Here is a 21,157-nt window from a genome sequence, read left to right on the forward strand (position 1 = left end):
TCTATGGGCATTATAAGATCGTAATGCATATGTCAAGGTTCCAGTAGCGCGTATTTATAAACACAAACAACCGGAGAGAAACACTTAATTAAGAGTTAATAAACGTATACGTATACACGTAATAAACCATAATAATTCATCGAGTAACTTAATTATGTAACAATATTATTATTGCTAACAATTATAGTTTTATATATATATATATATATATATATATATATATATATATTATTGTATACATATATAGTAAATTGTGTGTGTATAGTGCAAAATAATATATTATTATCAAAGTAATTAAATATAATTAAATTACGCGGTGTCTCTTCTTTTTTTCATTTATCTACAAAGATATAATCCGAGTTAAAATAAAAATAAAAATAAATTATTGATTAACATGAGAATATGATTCTTTGCGATATTTGAAGGAGATAAAAAATTACAAATCCTTTTAATATTTATTCGGCCAATCAATCTATCTCCAATTTTTTAAAGCTACCGTCCACACCGAATAGACTTTCCGCACTGTGGAATTTCTCAACTCGTAGGGATTCATTCACCCGTCCAACAAGCTCGTCGTACTGAAACCACTCGCGGAATTCTTCCAATAATTTAATGTGTTTAGCAGCTATTTCCTCGATAGGTCCCGCTTTTCCACCATATTCGTTTGGCAAAGTTTCGATGGACAGAAACTTTTGCACAGTCTCCAAGTTGGAATGAAAGTGCACCTAAAATAATAAATATATATATTTACATCTTGTTCTCTTTCTCATTCTTTCTCTTTTTTTCATTTTTTTCAAACAGAACTCTACTAGTATGATATCGAACAACATGTCGTTGCTGACTTACAAGCTTCAGCAATTCTGCTTTCGCGAAAGGCTTTATCATATTTAATACCATGTCTACTATGGGCATAGTGTTGAGTATGTGTATGGATTTTAATCGAACTGGGATAGCTTCTTGTACATAGTACAATATCTTTTTCACACTCGTTAAATTTATACGAGCGATATGACCAAAGGATGCGCCCGCTGCGTCAATAACGATAACTATTCCCTCATTAGTGCCTCTTATCACACTTTGTACTTCACATGTCATAAATAAATATTTCAAACACTCGAGATAATCAAATTTACTCGGATCCGAATCCAACAACTTGACAAACGTCATGATGTATCCCTCTTTGGTTTTCCGCTCCAATGGTACAGCCGCCCTGTGTAATCGGAAGAATCTTTTTCTTATATTGTCACGACTTTTATAATAACGCGAATGTTCAATTTCAATCTTAATAATTTAACACAAATACAATTTAATTTATGCATACAGTTTAATTTAAAACAAATTAAACTCACATGACGGTAAAAGCCTTCCGCAATTCTTTCCATGCAATCGGATCTCTATTGGAGAACACTTCCGGCGTATGCGTTCTTACGGTAAAAAAATTGTCTATCGTTTTTTTAGTTGACTCTAAATGATAATAATTACTATGAAGAAATAGAACAAAGTATATCATCTGCATATTTGGCAAATGAGGCTGTTTGTCCATCCAATCCTTCAACATTTGCAGATCTGACATTTTGAATTCCGGGTTGCGTTTGCACTCTTCTTCTATAGTGACGTATTTAACCGGCAATACTACACCTGACATGATTGCAACGCTCGAAGGCAGCCTGTAAAGGCGACTTTGTTTATAATAATTTTTTTTCAAAGAAATATTCGCGCAAAATAATAAACGTAGACATTTGTATGACTTTTGATTGAAATAATTATTACACAACGTATTACGTCAGAAAAAGAATAAATTTATAACATTAATCCACACACAAATTCTCGGCAAAACACTGCTCTGTACTGCATCTACTTAATACGTGTGTGCGATATTTTCTTGTTAATATTATAATTTATTTAATAAAAGTACATTCGTCTAATGTATATTGATTAGGTACATTAATATAATTTTATTTATTTAAATCTGTATTTATTTTCGTGTAAAGCCATATAATTAAAGGAAAAGATATAAATATGAAATAGCAATTTTTAGAGATTCTAGCATTCACATATTTTAAACATATTTAAAATTTATGTAATTTGTAACAACATTGTACATACAACATTGACTTCTTATGTTATGTTTATGTGAATTGGCAAATACTTTGTTTCAAATAATTTATATATATATATATATGTACTCGTATATGCGTTATATATTTATTTAAACGCGTAAGTGATATTCTTATTTTTTAATTATTGTATTATCATCTTTTAATGGTTATATTATCTTTTACCATAATTACGATACAATATATATCATGTTATTGCTTGTTGTATAAATATTAAAAAACAATTATTTATCAGAACACTCATTCACGAATAATTTTATATTCACGAATATGTATTATGACTTTTCTTGCATTTGTAATCTGCAATTGTACATTTTCCAATCAGTTAAAACGTACAGTTAATCGTTTTCACGAATTAAAATAAAGTTTTTATTGAGCGAAAATAATTATATCACATTATGAAATATTTTTAACCGTTTATGTGACACAGATGGATCTGTCCTAGAAATCCAGGTAATGTAGCGCAGAATAACACTACTACGCACGCGATAAGTCGACGACTTACTGATTTCTCGAGGAGAATGTTTGAACGCTCTCGACACACTGAGAAAGTCAGATTTAATGCAAGAATGATCGTTCCAAGATCGTTCAGCACACAGAAAACATTCTACGTATGTATTTGCAATCAAGTAATGAACGTCGCAGAAAGTCATATTGATCGAATAGCAAAAAAATATAATAATTGTGTAGTAAAAACATCGATTTAATTTTATTCAACGCGCCATCTAATTAATTGCTTTACAAATCTAATATATCTTCAGGAAACAGAGTCCTTCTGTTTTAATTTCAATTCTTTTTTAGGCCGATATTCATAGTCCGATCTTATATTTAAGATCGTCTTAAGTGCGAGCTTGAGATGCTACGCAGCCATTTGATTGGTTGAATGGGATCTTAAGTCAATCTCTGACCAGACTTAAGATGATCTTAAATATAAAATCGGACTATATGGCCCTGCGCACAATAGAAAAAATATTAGGAATAGGAATAAATATTAAGCATTAGGCCTATTGCACAATACAAAAATATAGACAATAAGAACAGAGAATAAAAATATCCATTCATCAACAGAAGCAGATAGATATTAGGGGATAACAATAGATATTCTTTGCTTCTATTGATGAATATTTTCTATTTTCTGTTCCTATTGCTTGTACTTTTGTATTGTGCAGAAAGCTTAATGCTTAATATTTTTTCTTATTCCTAATATTTTTTCTATTGTGCGCAGGGCCTATGAATACCGACCTTAATATAATTTTATTACATTATTATATTGATGCGTTGTATCAATAAAATATATATCATAGATTTCTTTCTTTCAATTTCTTTAATAACGTTGCACTTGACACCCAATGTCATTCTTACAATTATAAAATCATAATTCGAAATCTTGATTAGTAAAGTTTTGCTTATATAACTTGGACGATCATAATACGCAGGATGACATTGCAATTTTAAAACACAATATTTATCATTGAACATTATTATAGTATATTAACACATTCCCCATTTTTTAAAACCTTAGTATATATACAATATGTAAATTATAATCCTTGTAGATAAAAAGTTTCATTAGCATTTCTTATATCTCGATTATTATGTAAATCATGTTTAATGATTTTATATAATTTTCATGTAATAATATTTATTTAGATTTTTTACAGCGTATATGATAGTTTTGTCATATACATTGCATATTATTATTTTAACAAAAAAATTTTTGATTTTACTCTCGATAAACGGATCACTTTTGCAAAAACATTTTCAGTTTCAGATTCATAAATTCAAGTCAAATTTTAAATTATATTGATATCACCGTTATTATGAGTTTTATTTGTTGCCAGCGCATATTATTGCGTTGTATATGGTAAGCATCGCATTTTTTTATTTACTTTTTACAATTATCATATACATATACATGCAGTGTTTGCTGTTATCTAAATAAAATTATATAGATGATTATCTAGATAAAATTTTTGCAGCATCTTATCTTTATATAGATAATAAAAATATGTATTATCTATATCTGCATCTTAGATGAAAAAATGTGTTATCTTTATTAAATTATCTAGAATAATGTTCAGATAATTTGATTTAGAGTCATAGCACATAAAAATATTTAAATAGTAAACTTAAACAGTAAGCGATAAAAACTTACAAATAAAAGTATGAATATATTTTATATCCCTTTTATAAAATTTACATTTTTTTGTTTACATAATCAGTCAAAAAATAATATTATCTGGAAGTTATCTAGATGAATCGCCATATAATTTTATCTTTTATCTAGATACATTTAAAACAAAATCATCTTTATCTTACATAAGATAAATTTACATATTTTTATCTCATCTTTATCTAGCTAATTTTAAAATCATCTAAGCACAACACTGTATACATGTATCTGAAAATCTGAACCATTCAATATTAAAACAAATGTAGCCGAAAAAAAACAGAGATATCTACATTCTCAGTAATATTTTCAATTGATTATTGGCAACATTCTCGATGCAAAGGAATTGAGAAAATCAATCTATATCGAGTTTCTTGAAACTTCCTTCGACACCGAACAAATCCATTGTCTTATTTTCGCCTACTCTTAAGGCTTCGTTCACCCGACCCGTAGCTTCGTCTTTCAGAAACCATTCACGATGATTTTCCAGCTTTTTCAATTGCTCCTCGTGCTGTTCTTTCAGCGACTTAGAACTTCCACATATACTTATGTCGCACGGAAACGCTTCCAATGGTACGAACTTTGCGAGCGTATCCTTCGGCGTCGTATGAATATGCAACTGAAAATATTTTTTAAATTCTTTTATTTTCATTACTAGATAAACACACATACACACACACGCACGCACGCACGCACGCACACACTATTCAGTGAAAATTAATTTTTATTTATCTTTATATTTTTCTCACCACATCCATCAATTCCTTCTTCAAGAACGGCTTCATCATCGCTAAAATGATATCCATAACCGCGTTGGTATTGATAAAATGCAAACCCATGAGTCTGATTGGTATAGCCTCTTGTAGATAATAAAGAAATTTCTTAATTCCCATGGGGCTAAGACGGGCAGCGTGAGCAAAGGTGACACCTTCCATGTCCACGATTATTATATGGCCCTTGGCGGTTCCTTCGGTATACTGCCACAGATCCATCAGCATAGTATAGTATTTCATAGTGTCGTTGTAAACAAAATGTGACGGTTCATAATCTATTAGTCTCGAATAGGAAATTTTGTATCCCTCCTTCGTTGGCATTGACAATGCTATCTGTGCTCTTTTTATAAACAAAAAAATTTGATCGTTATAATGAATAACACATAATTATTGTGTATAGTACATATATGTATATGTATTATGTAAATTATATCTTTATACATAATAAAGAACATAAATTTACACTTGAAATGTAAATAACTTTCATCCTATAATATGTCGAAACTATATTTAAAAACAAATAAATGATTACCTTAATAATTAAATTTATGTTTCTTAATTTTAATGACAAATTTTAATAAACACACATAGACACATTTGTTGTACCTTTTTTTACCTTATAAATAAACCTAAATATTATAGTGCAGATTTCTCTATTTTAGACAAACGAAATCTTTCGAGATATCTACATTTGCAATTCAAATATAAAAATTTGTATTTAATGCAAAATATTCGTATTATTTGCGAAATCAAAGTCTCTGGCGCTTGACATTATATAAACGCACACGCAACACACGTTAAAAAAAAAAAAAAAAAACTTGTAATAATATTAAAAATAGATATTTGAGTACTTACGTAACTCTAAACGCTTCCCGCAACTGCTTCGTTCCAAGCGGATCTCTATCGGAGAAAAATTCTACGAGATGAGTCCTGGATGTGTAATATGCCTCGATAGTGTTCTTAGTAGGTTCGATACGATAGTAATTGCTGTGCAAAAACAACGCATATTCACAGTCCAAGATTTTTGGAAGATGCGGTTGTTTCGCGCACCAGTCTTTTAAAATTTGTATATCGGAATCTTTCAACTCGGGATTTTTCTTCTTCTCCTCGTCATAGGAGATTCTTTTGCTTTCATGGGACATGATGTTTTCTTCAACTTCAATCTTCCACTGATTGCTCAAAAAATTAAAGAATGCAATTACTAATAATATTAAATAACATTTAAGTGAAAATATACTTATTTGCTCGAAGAACTATATGCGCGCAACTGTCTATTCCGCTACTGTCTATATCGACTCTAAAATTAAAATATCACTACGCGCGACGACTCGAGTACTTGTGTTTTAAGGCATCAAGATGATGATGGAGGTGGTTCATTTTCATAATTATAAACATATGATTACGCAGCGTAACATGCAATCATCAGCTAAATTCTTGACAAAAAAATTATTGACTAATAACGTGCTATTTAATTTCTAAGAATAGAAATCCAAACATATTCCTTTGTATGTATGTTTATTCAATTTTTTATTACGTCATTGCGTGTAATTTATTATCGAATCTTATTAAAAACAGGTAATAAATAAAATATAATAAATAGAACTATAATTGTGAGAAATCAGCGCAACAGATGATCTCATCGCAGGAAACTTGATGAAAATAATTATTATTATCGTCATTTGTGCAAAAAATTATTTTATCAATAAAGATGAGGCAAACACACATTGTTTTTCATATAATTTAAATAATAATTAATTGATTAAATCATTGTATTATGAAGATATGAGGGAAGATATTTGTTTTACAAATGAATATAAATGTTATCTGTAAACTTTCGCACTCGCGTATTCATATACATATATATACATATATACCATATTTTGCATTTTTGCACGCTCAAATTAGTTCCTCGGTCGGCCAAGCTTAGCGCTGCGTTTGGCGGGTCGACTTCGACTTCGACCTTCGACTAGTGTCGACTGTCGACTGTCGACTGTCGAGCGTCGACCGATTGTGAAAGTTCGTAAGGTTCGTAATTGTGCTGATCGAGTCATATTGTATGTTTTCGTGTTGTACATATACTTTGCTGTCGAGATATTTAATATACAATTAATACAAATTGATGTACTATGAACCGATTGGATGATCCGCCGGGGCTCATGAAAGGCAGAAAACCATCTTTTATTGGGATGAATGGTGAGATGATTGCTTGTAATATGTGTTCATCAATCCTAACCTTAATTCTTAAAATAAAAATTTAACCAATTTAAACAATTTAATCAAATTTTCCCAAATACAGCGTTTTTAATACATTGTGATTAAAAGAAATTTCGAAAAATTATTTGAATTATATTGTATTCAAATGCTCTGGCTTTATGTCTCATGTTAAGCAATATAATAACCCATTTCAAATTATAAATTGTAAATTGCATTTCACTGCAAAGTCGATGAGTTTTTATCTTTGATTTTAACTTAATAAGGACTTGCAACTTGAAATTAGTTTTATTTTAGGGGCTCCTGAGACAGATGATCAACAGCGATTACGGTTTCAGGTTGAATTAGAGTTTGTACAATGTCTTGCTAATCCAAATTATCTAAATTGTAAGTATGATAGTTATTATATCTTTCAGACTGTTAAAGAAAGATCTTTATCTTATAATAAATATATAATTGTAGTTTTAGCACAACGTGGCTACTTTAAAGACTCGACATTTATCAATTACCTCAAGTATCTATTGTACTGGAAGGAGTCAGAGTATACAAAGTATTTGAAATATCCTATGTGTCTATATTTTTTGGATTTATTGCAATACGAGCACTTTAGACGGGAAGTTGTAAATTCTCAGTGCACAAAGTTTATCGACGATCAACAAATTTTATTGTGGCAGCATTATACGCGACGTCGAACGAGACTTTTGCAAACAGCTGCTGAGCAAACGCAACACATTAATCCTCAGAATAACGGTATCGCGCAATCTAAGGTTCCCTGAAATTCCAATTTTAATCATGTTCATTCCACATAAAAATGCAAAAAATTAAACATAGATTTTTACATCTCACATGATTTTTTCGATATGATATTTTTGTGTAAGAAATGAAGTATATTGTTTGAAATTGTGATAATTGATGAAATTTCTCATACACTTTTATGTACTAATCAAATAATATCTCTTTCTCATATATATACAAATAAATTATTTATTAAAAAATATTGTTAAAACATCAAGAAAGATATTCGAAAGACTTCTTTCATTCTAATGTTCGGTTTTTTATTACATTATAATGAGTGTACATGTGCGTATTTAGATACAGTAATATGCAATCATCCATAAACAATGCATTATATTTGCATAAGCTATCTTTAAATTCTATTATATGTACATTAAAAATTATCTAGATCATCCATCACATGTATTTTTAAATGGGAATATACGAATCTTGCTTCTGTCGAGTTATCCTGAATCTCCTCTTTATATAGATTTTTGCTATTTTTTATTTGTTTAAAATTAAAATAAATACCTGTTGCTATAAATGTGATAGGATTATCGGATTCTTAAACAATGTGTAATATCTTATTGTTAGTATCAGGGAGAGAAAGAGAAAGAGAAAGAGATAAAAGGAGAGAGAGAGAGAGAGAGAGAGATAATATGATATCTATTTAATAAAAATAAACTAGTTTTTTTATACAAAATTAATTATCCTATAGGTTATTCGACATTTTTATTTTCCATAAAATTCACCAAAATTCCATTACCAGCATCTACCCAGTCCTCTGAAAAAAGTTTCTCCCTCAGAATTTGTCCATCTGTTAAATTTTTCTCCGTATCATTTTCTGTATTAACGCCATCTCTCTTGCAACTGTTGTCACTGATTATATTCTCCATACTCGCGATTCGATCTGGTAGAATTCTACCGAGAGTCTCCGGTAAAATCAGAGCCAAAAGACCGGCGATGAGGCACAATGTGCCAATAGCCAATAACGGTATTGGAAGTGGCACATGTTGTTCCTGATAAATAGATTATTCGTATCTCTGTAATACTTGTATATTAATTAGCTTATTTCGCGATTAACGGTTCTCGATTCATAAAAAGCAGTATAACAATCAAAAGGTACACATTGTAATTTTGAAATAAATAGAAATAAATAAGCAATATTTTAATACTATACCAATAACAGCAAATATGGCATGCTTAGGCTGCCGAGTTTTGCGAACACCACACATAATCCTAAACAGCTGCCTCGTATCACTGTTGGAAATGTTTCAATAGTATATAAGTAGGCAATAGATATGGTACTGGTGACAGTCACTTTGCCAAATAGCAACATTATCGTTTTCGCAAGATCTGTGAAAAAGAAATATTATAAACATATATTAAGAAAAACCATTTGTTGTACAGATATTCTTAAATATTATATATGAATATATATAAAGATATTTTGTAGAATATATTGTATATAATGACACAATCGTCAACTATAAGAGAACTTAAAAAAACAATTTGATAAAATTTAATTAACTTAAAGAAACTATTATCTCCTGTTTGTTTTTTACGTACCGGTCCACGGTGCAGTAGCAGTTGTTAAAATGAGAAAGGTCGCAATTAAAATACAAATGGCACCATTGAAAGACTGATATATGCACATAGGCAGCCGTCTACCATATTTAGATATTATAAAATATACAAATATATACGTTGCTATCTCGAGAGCTCCTCCTAGGGCAAACGTGATATGTCTATTGACCGGAAAATTTGGCATCAGATCAAGTATGCCGCATGCCATCGCAGATGTCCACCTTGAATGAAAAATTATTGATTAAATTTTTACTCTTTGTGAGTCTTTTCATATTTTCCTCAATCTTCCTGACTAGTATAAATATGCTAGATAAAAAAAAATATATTTTATAAAGAACGTTTTAATAGGCAAATAAATATGAGGTATTTATTTCTAGATATGATTTTAGGTATTTATTTTATCTTACTAAATTACATCTATTATATACAATTTTAATATTTAAATTTGATTTCCATTCTTTTAATTCCTAGATGATTGTAATCGAATTTATTTGTTCAGTACTTTGAAAAATATATTTACAGTATATTTTTAAATAAAAAATTGACAAAGTTAAAAACTGGAAAAGTACTAAAAACATTTCATTATATTTTAAAATATTATTCGAAATTATTGGAAATATTATTCAGATCTAAATAATAATTTTATTTTTTACTTTATTTTTTTTTACTTTTCGACTAATTCTTGAATTATTAATATATGCATTAAGAAAAATATACTAATTATATTAAACGAAGACGAGGGGGCGGGAAAGAGGAAAATTAAGAAATAATTTTAAAATTGAGGGGACCGGAATTAAGAAAAAATTTTACCATTGACAAATCATTATAACGCCGTGTTTTCTTAACATCATTGATTCCGACATAATTTTTAATATTGAGCTCTTCGTCTGCTTCTTATTTTTCGTGTTTTCTTCATTTTCGTTCATTCTTTCTTTCTTTATTCTACGTAATACTACCTCCGTGTCTTTAAGGGGAAGATCTTCCCTTTGGTCGTTTGATTGTGAAATTGTTGTCGAGTTTCGATTGCACTTCGAACTAGAAGGTAGATTTTTCTCATCGCAATTATTTACGAGACTTGGCGTTTTTTGGTGTAAATCCAGGTTAAAAAATCTATTTTCCAAATTCACCGAATTGGCTTCCGAAGTTTTTTCTGCAATAAATATAGTATTAAAATAAAATATATAGAGTATTTCTTTAAATTATCGATTAAAAAATAAAATTGATTCTCGCGTAATAAAGATATGTGCATTAAAAAGTATATTCACTGCACCTATAACGTTTTGTTCAGTCGGTTCTGAGCGGTTCAATAAACTCGTAGCTTCTTCCCGCTGGTTTTCATCGGCCTTCGCTTTCTTTAGTTCGATGCTAGTGACGCGCGACTTCCTCTCTGGTTTTATCGGTGTTGTGTTACTTTTCACGCATGCTTCTTGCACAAAGATATTCTCCGTTCGCGATCTGGTGCAACAGCTGTTATACTTTGTGATTCTTTCAAAAGCTATATCGGCCTCTGTCGATTTCCCTTTAGCTAGCAGCCATCTCGGCGATTCCGGTATGATCCTATAACATGATAGGAAATTTAGATCGAAATTATTTTATATTATTTATATTACATATTATCAAACTTTATCACAGACACACAAATAAAATATTTGAAAAATTAAAGATTTTTGAAATCTTTTTATCTTGTAGACTTTTTTCGATTTTTGTATCGGCTAGATATTTTTTGTTTCCTTACCAAATATACAACACAGTGATCGCGGTGGGCACGGAAACGGCCAATTGTAAAATTCGCCAATCGGGAATCACGTAGCTGAGCATCGCGAGTAGAACGAGGCCGATCGACCAAGAGATCTGCATAATCAATGCGACGAGGGTGCGAAATCGCACTGGGAATAGCTCCAAAGAGAGAATATACGTTGAGTTCTGCAAGCCCTGAACGAATACCCCTTGAAGACCACGCAGCACCAAAAACGCGGGATAACTCTAAAAAATGACAATTTTTTAACTTTTTTTTTTTTTTTTTTTTTTTTTTACATGCAAATCGTAATTTTTATTCATAGATACGCGTTATTTCACGCTGCCAATGCTGCTCTTTTTTTATCTCGTCAGACATCGAACTGCGAAATAATACATCTATGAGTGGAAAGAATTAATATGAAAATAATTATTAATTTTGTTTTACAATTGAAGAATTGAGTGCAATCTGTATAATTTATTTCATTTTTTTTAGATATTAAGAAAATTAATGTAAATTTAATTTTTTCGATTTTCGAATTAATTCTTTCGTGATTTAAAAAATCTCTTAATTTATTATCCGCCATGATTGTGGTCAAACATTTATCACCTGTACCATGTAGAGTGCCACCGCCATCGTGCCTTGCGCGTAAAGACATATCGCTTGGACCGGAAGTCTGCCGAGACAATCGGTCAGAAATCCGGTGATCCACGCACCCAAAAGAACTCCGGTGTAATAAACAGTCGGCCCGAGGAAAGACAGATACCGTCTCTCGCATATCAAGCTCCATTCGGTGACGACGCTGTTCTCAGCAAATTCCGTCACGAAGCGATATTCGCCGGAACAAGCCGCAAGCACCGGTACTTTCGGCAACGTGGAAGTTAGATTGACGACGATCGACAAATTCGCTGTCTCTTGGCATCCATAAGTCTTATGCGGCGAGTCTGTCGTCTAGAATATGTAAACAAAATTTGTTTGATGAAATTATTGCATTAAGATAAAATTATCGCAGCGAAGCAAAGAGAATTTTTTTTCATATATGTTTTTTTGAATAATTTATATTTAGGCGAAAGCTAAAAGATATAAAATGATGGAGAATACAATAAATTTTAAACTCTTAAATTATATAATTATATAATTTTTGCGTATTTTTTTTATTTCTCAATTAATGTATCTAAATTTACATCGACGTTCCATCGATAGATTTGATTCACACATCTATCGATGGAATACATCATATACATCATGTAATATATTTCTACGACTCATTTCGAGTCCTTTTCATACATTTGATCTAATCTTACCTGACAATAAAATTTTGGTGTATAATTATGGAAAATTAACAATGCATGACTCATAGCGACGATGACATAGTTTATTCCAAGCAACAGTACCAGCATCATTTGAAAGCAGCCCACTTTAACTTTCTCGGCATTCATTATGCGAATAGCAAGCTCTCTACATCAACCCTTGATAATCCGACGACCGTGACTCTGTCCGTCAAAGATGCGACACATACGTAATGCGGTTTGAACATCACTCAAATCCAATATATCACATTTGTTCGTTTCTTCACTTCAAATAGAAATCGACGATTTTAAAAAGAAAAAACATTCCTTTTATTTACGTTGAATATTCGATCCATTTGCGACTTACAGAAAATCTTACAAAAAAAAAGTTGTTTCGACTTTTTACTAGTATAATACAGTTTATATTGGATAAGTAATTGAAGAGAAGAATAAATTCTATGTTTTACTCTTGAAGATTTAGAATAAAAGTAGTTAAAAGTAAAAAAAATGGTTTATTTACGCGGCGAGCGGAATATATCGCGAGATTGAAATAAAGTGTCATGCACGAAGGTAAAGCATGCACTGACAGAGAACAGAGAGAGGATCGGCCAGGAATACGCCTCGTTTCTCTCGCAGGACGCGAGAGACGCGAAAGAGGAAACACACGGCGAATGAAAACGGAGGAGGACGACGCGACCAGAGAGACGACGATTGACGATGTTACAATGTACAGCCTATTGTTCCAATACCTAACGACACGTATATATCGACATGCGGAGCACATATATGCGAGAAGAGAGAACGATCTTCTCTGTCAATAAAACGATTAATATTTTCGCGACTGACGCAACTATCGACAGATTGTTCCTTTAATCGTCCTCGTTATTAGTTGCATCTGACGCGCGCAGCGACGATATAACGGAATAGTGGATTTTTCAATTTTCGAGCCGAGTCAGGTGGAAGACATTGAATTTAATGACGCGTTCTCGCGGAATAATTACGGTGTGAATCTCGATTCACACCGGTTTATGCGGCCGCGATCGAAATTGAAGACCTGACACAAGAATAACCGTAATACATATGCACACGCACATACATGTGAACAATATGAATCTCTGCGCGCACGTGCCACTTTCCTAAATGATAGTTATTTCTATGGAAAGTGTGTGGAAAATGTAATTTCACACGATACACCGCGTATTTATGGTGGTTATATCTATATATCTTGAGCTGTCGCGACGAGACAGATAATGTCCCAGCTAGGTACACAAACTTTATACAAACGCATTTAACGTGATTTATATCAGTGTACGTAGTATTCTGCTTCTGGCAGAAAGACACTTCTGATCAATATCGCCCTTCATTACTTTGTCAAATTTATTTCTATATATATCGCGTTATACTATAATTTATATATAGTATACATATATATGATAATTTCATACGTTTCACATACATCTTGTAAAAATGGAATAATTTTGATGCAATATATATTTTTTTCAGCAACGAAGATCATTGCGTTTCGAAAAGATGATATATTTTCTATATAAATGTAATAAAGGTCGATCGATTATATATATATATTATTATACGTAATTATATTCTGAAATTAGTCACCACGTTCGATGCAAAAGGCACGCGGTGCCTTATAGACATTTTCTAACGACTACCGATTACAACAATAACTTATATTTTAGCAGTCGACTTAAAAGACACGCCATATTTAGCGACATTAGCTTGTGATTATACGTGTGTATGCGTACGCGATAGGGTGCTTATCATCACGGCACAACGATGACGACAAAGGTGTTTCCTTCGTTTCTAGAACTGTTTACGTATGCCGGACTCGTTACGTCCGGTCCCGGTCGCATCCTGCCTTTCATTGGGTGGTTTATCGCCGAGATGGATCGACGACCGAATCTGAAGGAAACTTTCTTTCTCTCTTTCTCTTTCTCTTTCTCTCTTCTTGCATTATCGACGTTATTGTTATCCATCAATTTGATTGGATGTCATAGCTGATATATCATCGACATTCCCAGATCGTATACTTCGCCATTCACGGAAGGCTTTTCATTCCACCTGATTGTTGATGAATGTATATAATCGTTCAGCCATTATTCTTCGCTTTCGTCGGTGCAACAAAGAATGTTAAGCACATCGTCGCTTCAATATCGATTGAAATTAAGCTACACAATAATAGAATCATTATATGCATTTTATCGCATTCTCATATAAATATATGCGGAAATCTACACGTTATTTTTACGGGTATAAATTTAAAGTAATCAGAGAAAGTTGTATTTTTTTTCAGCGATACTTTAAAATTACTTGTCTGAAATTGTAATTTTGCCCCGCATGCCCCATACGTATATAAAAGTATAGAATACTTATTAGATTTCTCTTTTTTCAATTAAAGTTAAATTATTAGTAAAATAAACTACAGTAATACTGATAGATATAAATAAAACACGTAAAAACGTGAAAAGAAACTGAAAAGTAAATTTACACAATTAAAGAGATTATTATAGAGTACCGCTAAATAGATTCATCCCCAAAGTAGCTTGAATCGTAAGTGGTTTTCTGAACCACGTACGTAAGATAATCGCGAGAGAATGGCGGCTAGCGTTATTACGGTGGGCAAAAAAAAATTTCGTAACACATCGCGTAATATACGGCACGAATGGATGATGCGCTGGCTAACGATCCGTGCCGGATTTCATTGGCTCTTACGATTTAGGCTAATTTCTTGTGCGTTTTCTAGTAACACGCAGCTCCTCAGAATTTACCGCGCATCATTTTCCCGCGTAACAGTAAGCAGGCCAATAGCACAGGGTTGTAGTAATAATCGGAATAAAGGTCATTCGAGAATAGTGAAAGAGCGACCATAAATCTCCATTCAGAGTATCAAACATCATCGCAAGCAAATTTATTCACTTTGTTTAATGAAATATATAAGATTATAATTTAATAGATTCTAAATTTAAAAAATTGACATATTCTTCTTTTCTAAAATCATTGTTATATCGCTATAAATAATTATTTATATTTGGTTTCTGAAATCTTGCTACATGTATGAAAATTTTTTGCTACGCAATAATAAAAAAAAAGTGTGCACATATATAATTATAAATCGTTGTACAAAAAGATTACTCCAACAATATAAGAGAAGGCATTGTGCCACTGATTTTTGGAAATTGTTTAGTATTTCAGTTTTTTGTCTCACTTGGATTTCGCTAAGCGATAGTAATAGTAGCAGTTTTCGCTAAATAAGTGTAATACTTTCTCAGAGATGTATAATAAATTCCCACAGCTTTCGCCAAACAAGCGTAGCGCGAGTAATATTTACGCTGAATAATATTAGCGCTGAAATGCCGCGTATGGAAAACATAGCACGCAGTGACATAGCGATAAAAGACGCACCGGCGCGCGCCGAATGACTGGCGTTCAACCTTATGGCGCGCGACGACACGAAGAAACTGAGATTGGCCTGGATGCCTTTTTTTCGTCGTGTACCGTTATCGTAGAATAACTCGTGTTGATGTTTCGCGATCTGCAGTCCGCGTGTATCGACGACGTGTCGATTTCGCCCGGCCATTCTTGGGGGAAGACGGATTGTCATAGCGTTTCGACTATTGCCGCCTCTGCCTCTCTTCTCTACGAGAGCCACAGCGCACGTTGCGATGGACAAAAAGAGCGCGGACTCTCGCGCAGATCCAAGCAGAGACTGGCCGTTCGCTCGATTTTCCTCGCTCAGTTCTGCTCAGTTCTACTCGGCGTACGTAGCGCGATAGATCGCTCTTGGTTGCCTCGGTTAATCTCGGATGTCTCGTATGCAAATACCGCGATTACGTCTTTTCCCTGGGTGAACGCCGATCGCTGTCGAGTCACCGGCGTCACCGCACGACTGGCCGGGTCCCCAAAACTCGTTACCCAAAAGTGATTATCCGCGCGTACTAACTAAGAAGCGCAGCATGAGAGCTCGGATAGTTTTGCTAGGAGTTCTACTCGTCTGCACGAGCGTGAGTTTTCCTCAAATTTCCTCAAATTCCTTTTGCTCTCTTCGAGATTCGAGTCGTCGAGTCTTCGAATCATCATGTCAGTCATGTTAGTCTGAAATTTGACAAAGTATATTTTAAAAAAAGTTTCATGTTCATTGTCATGATCATTATCATTGTAAAATGTTTATAAATCGATCGTTAAACTTTTTTATATGAGTAAATTTTCCTTTCGTCAGCTGATTAACTGTTGCGGAAAATTCAATTTATCCTATATCTTTAATCTCTTCATCCCTTTAGAGCTTTTTAACTGCTCTTTGGTGACAAAGACGGCGACTTCGAAAATTGTCTCATAATTCACAGATGCGATATGCAGAGGGTAGATCGAAAAAAACGACTCAGCTGTCGCTGCAGAGCAAAGAGACCAACGTGGTGAACTTTATGCGATTGCTGGTGATGAGATTGGTCTTCGGGGTAGCTTCGGCAATGGGGTTGGGTGAAAATCTCTCGGGTGTACTCGGCGGAATTTTCGTGCCACCTGGAGCCGAAGACTACGACGATTACGGCGATGATGTCGGTTTTGTACCTGATCTTTTCTAGAGTAGTATCGCGTCTAGCCTATCTAATCATCGCGCGCGCGCGTGCGCGTTTTCGAAGACGATTGAATTTTGAAAAGTTTGTCCATATGACAAAGGCGTACTTTTGTCATATGGAAATCGTTATCTCGACAAAATCGATCGGTTCGAATAATGAGAAATTATTTCTTTACTAATAACCTTGCGTCTTGGAAAGATTGCCTGAATCGAGCAGAATGAAATAAATATTATTACTACTACTACTATGAAATACTAAAATACTACTATGAAATAAATAAATACATGAAAATTGATAGAGAAAATATATGTACATTTATCGTTGTAAAAAGCTATTATATTTCGATTATTTTCTTGTTATTAGCAAAATATCGTATCCTATATTGAAAGATAAATTTTAAATATAAATAAGAATTGTAAAAAAATGATACACAAATTTATAGTATTTAACAAACTTTGTATGAAAAAAAGAGCATAGACTACGAGAAAATGTAACTTATCGATCTTGTGTGACAATGAAATTAAAAATTATACATTACATTACTTATTACAATAACGTTAAATATTCGAAAATTCATAAAATATAAATAGTCACTCGTATGGCGCAATAACCGGATTATGATTCAGACGCGAGTCCGTCGATCTGGCGCGCGAGAGGCTTTTTAAGTCTTCCATACCGTTATCCGTAATTTCGGTAAAGCTAATGGATGCGCATCGGTTGCCACAGGTGAAGATATGGATAGCAAATCGCTCGTTACCGCTTTCCGTTTTACTCCGTATCCATCCGTGCCCATCGATTCCATTGGTTTCGGTTCAGTGAAATTATATAGCATCTGCTAATCGCGATGAAAATCTCTATAGAAATAAATTTGATGTTTATCTTTTGAAAATGTTGCAAGAACTATCAGCTACGGTCATCTCGATAAAGACGCAACAGTTTTACTACTTTATTTTGCACCTCGTTAAAATGAATTAAAATATAGAACTGTGAACCATTTTCAAAATGATCAGCTCAAACATGTAATAAGATAAAATTTATAAAGTTACTACGAGAGTTTGTATTTACGAAAAATTTTTTGTACGTAGGTAAATGTAAAACGGAAAGCGCGTTCATCACTATATATTAACAAAGTTGTAATTTATTTATTTATTCTATCTTTAAGTAATAATATTTTTAATTTAACATTATGCATATATCCTCGGAAAAAAAAGTCTATATATAATCATTATGTAATATTAATATAAAATATGTCCATATATATATGTATAATTGTGTGTAAAATGTATATAATCTCTTGTATATAATTTCTGTTCTGTTCTTATAATAATAATTATTTTCTTATTATAGTAATTTTTTATATTTTTATATAGTATCATTTTTTTCTCATTTTTTTAAATCTCACTTTTTTCTATAGAAAAACAATGCAAAAATTATTCTTTGAATATATTGTCGCAATTATATTCTTCTTATTATTTTTCCTGTATATACACATATACAGAAATTATAAAAGAGAAAATACATATATGGACATATTTTATGTATAATTATATATGATTTTAAATATGGAGACTTTTATTTCCCGAAATATAAACTTTCATAATATATACGTAGAAAACACAAAGCGTTTCTTTGCGGCATTAAATTGCATTTTGCATCAAAGAAAGAATTAAAGAAAAATTAGTTGTATTATACGTTCTTTCTTGAAAAACTAAATATTGACAATAAAATTCTTATTATCCTCGTATCATTATTTTATTTTATAATTATGTACTTATATTGGAGTGTATGAATTAGTCCGTATAATATGTTACTTTTGCGGCTAAATGTGTGAGAAAATCAATACGAGACGAATCTGTGACCGAGAAAGAGGTAAAATGTATTTTTTGACGTTCGTACTCTTTGCATACACTTTGTGAATGGTACTGCTTGATCACGTACGAGTTCTACTAACGGTTTGGCGTGTGCTAATTACACCATAATGTCCACCGAATAGAAATCACTAATGCACCTGTGTAACAGTTAACGTTTCACATGTCACACATTGTTCGAATTAAGGTCGATATATAATATAATATAATGTATTCACGTCGTTGACCATATAACGTCTGATAACATTGCAAGTGAAATTTAGTAAAAGTAAATAGACGTGCGGAGAGAGAAGAGAAATATATATATATATATATATATATATATATATATATATATATATATAAAAGATTTCAGATGCTGAAATAAAAAGGACTACTGTAATATATGTTGGACACACATGTAATAACATATATTATAAAAATATTTATGTATAATTTTTAAAATCTTTCTCTCATTCAACGAGATGTTAACGAGACAACAGATGATTGATTCATGATATTACAATTTGTTACAATAAACTAAATTAAATAAAAATTAGATAAAAATCCGTATTTTTTTATATACAAATAATTATGTAATATATACTACTTGAATTGTCTAAATGTCATTATCACTAGAAGAAAAGTCAGTGTTTGTCTCGCAGAGATTTTGATAACATCCCTTCTTTTTTCTTATAAGGTCTCCCCAGAGAATACTAGTTTTGCATGTAGGACAAGTGCCTTCAATCGGCAAGATCATTCCATCCTTACTGAATACTTTTGCTAAACAGATTAAGTGTACGATCAAAAAGCAATTTGGTTTTATACAAGTGACAGAATCTTTCTCCATTGTACTTGAGCCGCAAAGAACACAAAATATTGGTGACTTTCCTACTAATAAATGTGACTCTTGTGATAAAATATTATCTGTTATTATTCTTTGTGCTGGCTTAGGTTTACAACTAATAACTTTGCCATAGCATATAGGCATGTGCAACGGTAAAGATATACATTCGCGATAGCGGATGGAAAATTCATAATCCAACCAACGCAATGTTAAGGGTAAGCGGCACCAAGGCCCAATTTTCAACATTTCAGACAGAACTGTCAAACAGAAATCAAACTTTTTTTGCATCGATTTCTTCTTGGGAATATGTTTCAGCCGCCTACTCTCGTGTGGATGCTGCCAAGCCCATTCAAACTAATTGTAAAATGCAAATGCTGTACATTCAAATATAAATCTATTTTGAAAGATGTATAACTCGCTTATCGCTGAAAACTTACTCTGAGTGCAGAAGTGCTATTCGGGAATCCATGAACAATCAAGACCATGTTCCTAAAAATAACAAATTATCAGAATTCAGAATACATGCATGGAAAGTACTCAATTCAATTTATCAATTTACAAGATAGATGAATAAATAAAATTTGCTGTATAATAAGAAAAAATTAAATTTATATGTATTAAATGCTTACCATGGTCCTTTGTTGCTAGTTTTCCAAGCCCCACCATGCTTCTTACCAGCATTATGTTGCTTAATTCTGCGTTTTGGATCTACAGTGTAACCTATATACGTTCTACCACTGTATTTTGGATTGGTGCAATACAATAAATATACTCCAAAAAAATGCTCTATCACTTCAGGGTCTTCTTCCATCATTGAGCATCTCTAATTTTTGGAGTAGATTTAATTTTTAGTAGATTTTAACACATAAAATTTAAGTTTTTATGTTTGTTTATAGCTATTTTGACGGAATTTCCCGAACCCCGAACTCGCAAGCCGGTGCAGTGACTCGAGTGATCGGGTGTAATGCTCCTAACCCTTCTACTCCTTTTTTTTGGAGTGTGTTCAGAATTTTTACCTGTGGAATAGCATTTGAGAATTGACCAATCAGGAAGAAAGAAATTCTCTGGTCTTGATTGGTCAATTATAAGCTACTTTACCCTACGAGTAAGATTTTCGAACGCACCCTTATATATGTATAAACAAAGTATAAAACTCATTTTCTTATTGTAATACGTATCATATATCATTACTACGTTACATTTCTCTTTATCAGTATT

The 21,157-nt window shown here is 32.2% G+C and overlaps 4 protein-coding genes across 5 annotated transcripts; 2 read left to right on the plus strand and 2 right to left on the minus strand.

Annotated features, from left to right (window-relative positions):
- Nucleotides 1-250: 250 nt before the first annotated feature.
- Nucleotides 251-6,368, minus strand: LOC145935147 (uncharacterized). The gene is made up of 8 exons (XM_083036257.1): nt 5,916-6,368; nt 5,037-5,400; nt 4,645-4,906; nt 3,060-3,068; nt 2,532-2,724; nt 1,350-1,667; nt 847-1,210; nt 251-725 (listed from the first exon to the last, which is right to left on the minus strand). Exons 1-8 carry the CDS (start codon nt 6,200-6,202, stop codon nt 468-470), a joined length of 2,055 nt encoding a protein of 684 aa, XP_082892383.1. The 5' UTR covers nt 6,203-6,368; the 3' UTR covers nt 251-467.
- A 675-nt stretch (nt 6,369-7,043) lies between these two features.
- On the plus strand, nt 7,044-8,334 carry Med31 (mediator complex subunit 31). The gene is made up of 3 exons (XM_083036595.1): nt 7,044-7,253; nt 7,569-7,658; nt 7,734-8,334. The coding sequence occupies exons 1-3, from the start codon at nt 7,187-7,189 to the stop codon at nt 8,045-8,047; spliced, it is 471 nt and encodes a 156-aa protein (XP_082892721.1). The 5' UTR covers nt 7,044-7,186; the 3' UTR covers nt 8,048-8,334.
- Nucleotides 8,335-8,351: 17 nt separating this feature from the next.
- Nucleotides 8,352-21,125, minus strand: LOC145935348 (organic cation transporter protein). Of its 2 annotated transcripts, XM_083036585.1 has the most exons (9): nt 20,569-21,125; nt 20,377-20,428; nt 11,977-12,318; nt 11,368-11,615; nt 10,903-11,189; nt 10,443-10,782; nt 9,615-9,853; nt 9,226-9,401; nt 8,354-9,064 (listed from the first exon to the last, which is right to left on the minus strand). In XM_083036585.1, exons 1-9 carry the CDS (start codon nt 20,751-20,753, stop codon nt 8,765-8,767), a joined length of 2,169 nt encoding a protein of 722 aa, XP_082892711.1. In that variant the 5' UTR covers nt 20,754-21,125; the 3' UTR covers nt 8,354-8,764. The 2 variants fall into 2 exon arrangements, with proteins under 2 accessions (XP_082892712.1, XP_082892711.1); XM_083036586.1 differs by lacking the exons at nt 20,377-20,428; nt 20,569-21,125 and adding an exon at nt 12,672-16,111 and having other exon boundaries at nt 8,352-9,064.
- On the plus strand, nt 16,143-17,567 carry LOC145935352 (uncharacterized). The gene is made up of 2 exons (XM_083036596.1): nt 16,143-16,675; nt 17,015-17,567. Exons 1-2 carry the CDS (start codon nt 16,628-16,630, stop codon nt 17,249-17,251), a joined length of 285 nt encoding a protein of 94 aa, XP_082892722.1. The 5' UTR covers nt 16,143-16,627; the 3' UTR covers nt 17,252-17,567.
- Nucleotides 21,126-21,157: the final 32 nt, after the last annotated feature.

Source organism: Prenolepis imparis, unplaced genomic scaffold (genome assembly GCF_030444845.1).
Source record: "Prenolepis imparis isolate NDT839.2.m4 unplaced genomic scaffold, iyPreImpa1.0 SCAF_4, whole genome shotgun sequence".
Lineage (NCBI taxonomy): Eukaryota > Metazoa > Arthropoda > Insecta > Hymenoptera > Formicidae > Prenolepis > Prenolepis imparis.